Source organism: Sinocyclocheilus rhinocerous, unplaced genomic scaffold (assembly GCF_001515625.1).
Source record: "Sinocyclocheilus rhinocerous isolate Xijiao unplaced genomic scaffold, SAMN03320098_v1.1 scaffold1164, whole genome shotgun sequence".
Taxonomy (NCBI): domain Eukaryota; kingdom Metazoa; phylum Chordata; class Actinopteri; order Cypriniformes; family Cyprinidae; genus Sinocyclocheilus; species Sinocyclocheilus rhinocerous.
Genome location: NW_015643253.1, coordinates 696,357 through 699,902, shown reverse-complemented (window position 1 = coordinate 699,902; position 3,546 = coordinate 696,357). Strand labels below are relative to the sequence as shown.

At 36.4% G+C, this 3,546-nt stretch overlaps 1 protein-coding gene across 1 annotated transcript in view; it reads right to left on the bottom strand.

Annotated features, from left to right (window-relative positions):
• Positions 1-3,546, bottom strand: part of LOC107757211 (transmembrane protein 178B-like) — a 79,502-nt gene that overhangs the window by 36,604 nt on the left and 39,352 nt on the right. Inside the window, exon 3 of the mRNA XM_016574627.1 lies at positions 1,128-1,241. Within this exon, the coding sequence (XP_016430113.1) occupies positions 1,128-1,241 (114 nt within the window). The remainder of the gene's footprint in view (positions 1-1,127; positions 1,242-3,546) is intronic.

Below are 3,546 nucleotides of genomic sequence, written 5' to 3'. Positions count from 1 at the left end.
TATATATATATATATATACTCACTTTTTATACACTTACACTTTTTAATAGTAATATTAAACTCTTGATGTGTACTATTTATTTTATAATATTAATTAATAGTACTTTTTTATTTTATATACACACACTGCTTTTAAAAACAGAAATATTTTGTGAACTATTTGTGTAATATTTTATTATTTTATTTTTATGAGCAGAATGGATTTATAAATAGCAGGTATCGCAAATATTTAATAAACAAACCATCAAGGGGTTGCATATGTAAAAATTTCTGAATAATGGGCTTTACAGTTTTGCTTAGTTTTCTGCGGGTCAGATTGCACACTAATGGCCCACTCTCTGTATTAGTGCATTTTTTCCCAGCACTTCTCTGTAATAAGCATCTTCATAATTTCCTTTTATGGGGAGGGTGGGAACCGAGCAAAAGTGGGTCAACGAGGTACATCTGATTTTGAGATATGTACCCTACTTCCTCCTTCCACAAACCAACAACAAATCACCTCATCTATATCTTTAGGTCTACCGAGAGCTTGCCTGAAATAAATTAATGAAACTTCCATATCTGGCTTTGACTTGACCTTAGCAAGTTACTATGTCTGAGTAAATGAGTTCAGTAGGTCAGGGATGATTACTGTTTGTACCGTTTACAAAGTGCTTGTCTCGGGACTAAAGGATAAACTATACACTGATTCGTACTATAAATGTAACTTAGTCAAGCTAGCTATGGGGAGGGTGGGAACCGAGCAAAAGTGGGTCAACGAGGTACATCTGATTTTGAGATATGTACCCTACTTCCTCCTTCCACAAACCAACAACAAATCACCTCATCTATATCTTTAGGTCTACCGAGAGCTTGCCTGAAATAAATTAATGAAACTTCCATATCTGGCTTTGACTTGACCTTAGCAAGTTACTATGTCTGAGTAAATGAGTTCAGTAGGTCAGGGATGATTACTGTTTGTACCGTTTACAAAGTGCTTGTCTCGGGACTAAAGGATAAACTATACACTGATTCGTACTATAAATGTAACTTAGTCAAGCTAGCATGGTAGACATATTAATGCTTTAATTGTTTAGAGCACGGAATGTTGAGGTCCCACTGTATAATTCTGAATGAATGTTACTCACGCAGAGAGTGCCACTCATCCTGACGTATGGTCTTGGTGATGTTGTAAGAGAGATTCTTGGGTATTGTGGCCGAGGAGTAGTGGTACTTGATATAGGAGCATCTTGCAATGGACCCTGTAAGTAGAGAAGGACAAAAATACTTCAAGTACTTGTAAAATAAGTTTTGTTCATGTATGAACAGACAAACCAGAAATTGCGTTTATAATGAAAAGTTAAAGGAATAATTCACCCAAAAGTGCTGACGGTTTACTCATCCTCAGGTCATCCAAGATGAAGAAGAGTTTGTTTCTTCATCAGAACATATTTCAAGAAATTTAGCATTAGACCACTTGCTCACCAGTGGATCCTCTGCAGTGAATGGGTGCCGTCAGAATGAGAAACAAACAGCTGATAAATGCACAGTAATCCACAAAAAAATCAACATGACTCCAGTCCATCAGTGAAAAGCTGAGTGTTTGATAGAAACAAATCCATCATTTAAGCGTTTTAATTTTAAACAGTTGCTTCTGGCCAAAATACAAGAGTAACGCTTCCTTCAGTGAAACAGTCCATCCCCTATTGTCCTCTCACATCAAAATCCAGTGACATATTTATTTTGGAATGTTTTACACTTATAAGCAATGCTCGATCTGTGCATATTTCTCCCCTGATTCAGATGAAACAAATTTTCCACTGGAGAAAGCAATATTATGGATAGAGGACTCATAAACGGAAATTTTAAAGGAAGCAATGGTTTAAAATTGAAAGTTTTATTGATTAATTTGTTCATTACAAACATGCAGCTTTTCGCTTTACAAGGCATAAATTGATGGACTAGAGTAATGTGGATTACTTGATTACCCAATGTTTTTATCAGCTGTTTGAACTCTCATTCTGACGGCACCCATTCACTGCAGAGGATCCATTGGTGAGCAAGTGATGTAATGCTAAATTTCTCCAAATCTGTTCTGATGAAGAAACAAATGAATCCACTCTTGGATGGCCTGAGGGTGAGTACATTTTCAGCAAATTTTCATTTTTGGGTGAACTATTCTTTTAAGTGAATCGTGTCTATAATGCTAACAAATGTAATGACACCCCATCAGTCAGCGTATTGCATTGACAAGTAGAACAACAATAGTGCATGTTTTGATTTAAATGGAGATTAAATACACTAAATTTTTTAATCTTAATTTTCTATACTTATATTCCACTACACACTCCTGCTAGAGATTTTCATTTCACTGTATTTAGCATGATCAGAATACAAATTTTCACCCCTTCAATTTTATCTTTCTTTCTCTTTCAGAAAGTACAGATCTCATTTTTTTTAGCATCCCGAAAGGCTTATTCAAGATTTACAAAGTCGTGCGATTGTGTTTCTCTTTGTTTCTAATCAAATGGTGGTTTCCTGTAGCATGTTTTACATTTGAAAGCCTTTTCTGCAGTGTATTTTGAGGCTTTCTGGTCGACAATCTCTCAAGCTTTGGGGAATGAGATATGTCACATAGTGTCTGAAATGATTGAATTTGGGAGCACTGTGAAGTGCGTTTGTGAATGATATGGCCTTTAGAACGAGGCCTGCACACATTCTCCCCTTTAGACAGGAATGATGTGCCTCATGTGTCTTCAGAGCTCACGCACATGCACTGATCAGCAGTGAAAAAGGGCTGACAAAGATAATGGTACATATTTCTGTGTCCTAACGGAACACTCCAGCAATCATTCCAGCTTGCACTATTGTCCAGGATATCATTTCCTGTTGATTATGAAACTCTGCAGATAGAAAATGGCAGCGTGTATCATCCAGAAAAAAGAATTATAGTCCCAATGCTCGACTCTGTCTTCCATTATCTCATTCTTCCAGGAACCGCTAGACCAGCTAAAATCTATGTTGTGTTACCGGGGGAAGGTCTAGTGTGACATTGATTAACAAATCATTAGTGTCAGAAGTTGAAAATGGATACGCTAGCAGTGGATATCTACTATTGTCACTGTAATCAGATTTATCTTACAAAAATAACAAAAAGGTGTGTGTACAATATGCTAACACTTTAGTTTAAGGTCCAAATCTCACTATTAACTAGTTGCTTATTAGAATGCATATTACTTGCATTTTTTTAGTAGTACTTATAAAGCACATATTAATGCCTTATTCTGTGTGACAATATTTTCCCTTAATCTTACCCCATATCTAAACTTAACAACTACCTTACTAACTATTAATAAGCAGCAAATTAGGAGTTTGAGGTCGGAGTTAATAGTTACTGAAAGGAAAACTTGAAATCGCATCATATGACCCCTTTAATAGTGAGAATTGGACACTAATGTGTAATCATATACTGTATATATTAGGGTTGTGACGGTGAGGAAATTTTCCCATCGGTTAATCGACGTGTGACAACACCGGTAATACCGGTATCACCGCGGGGGCGGGACG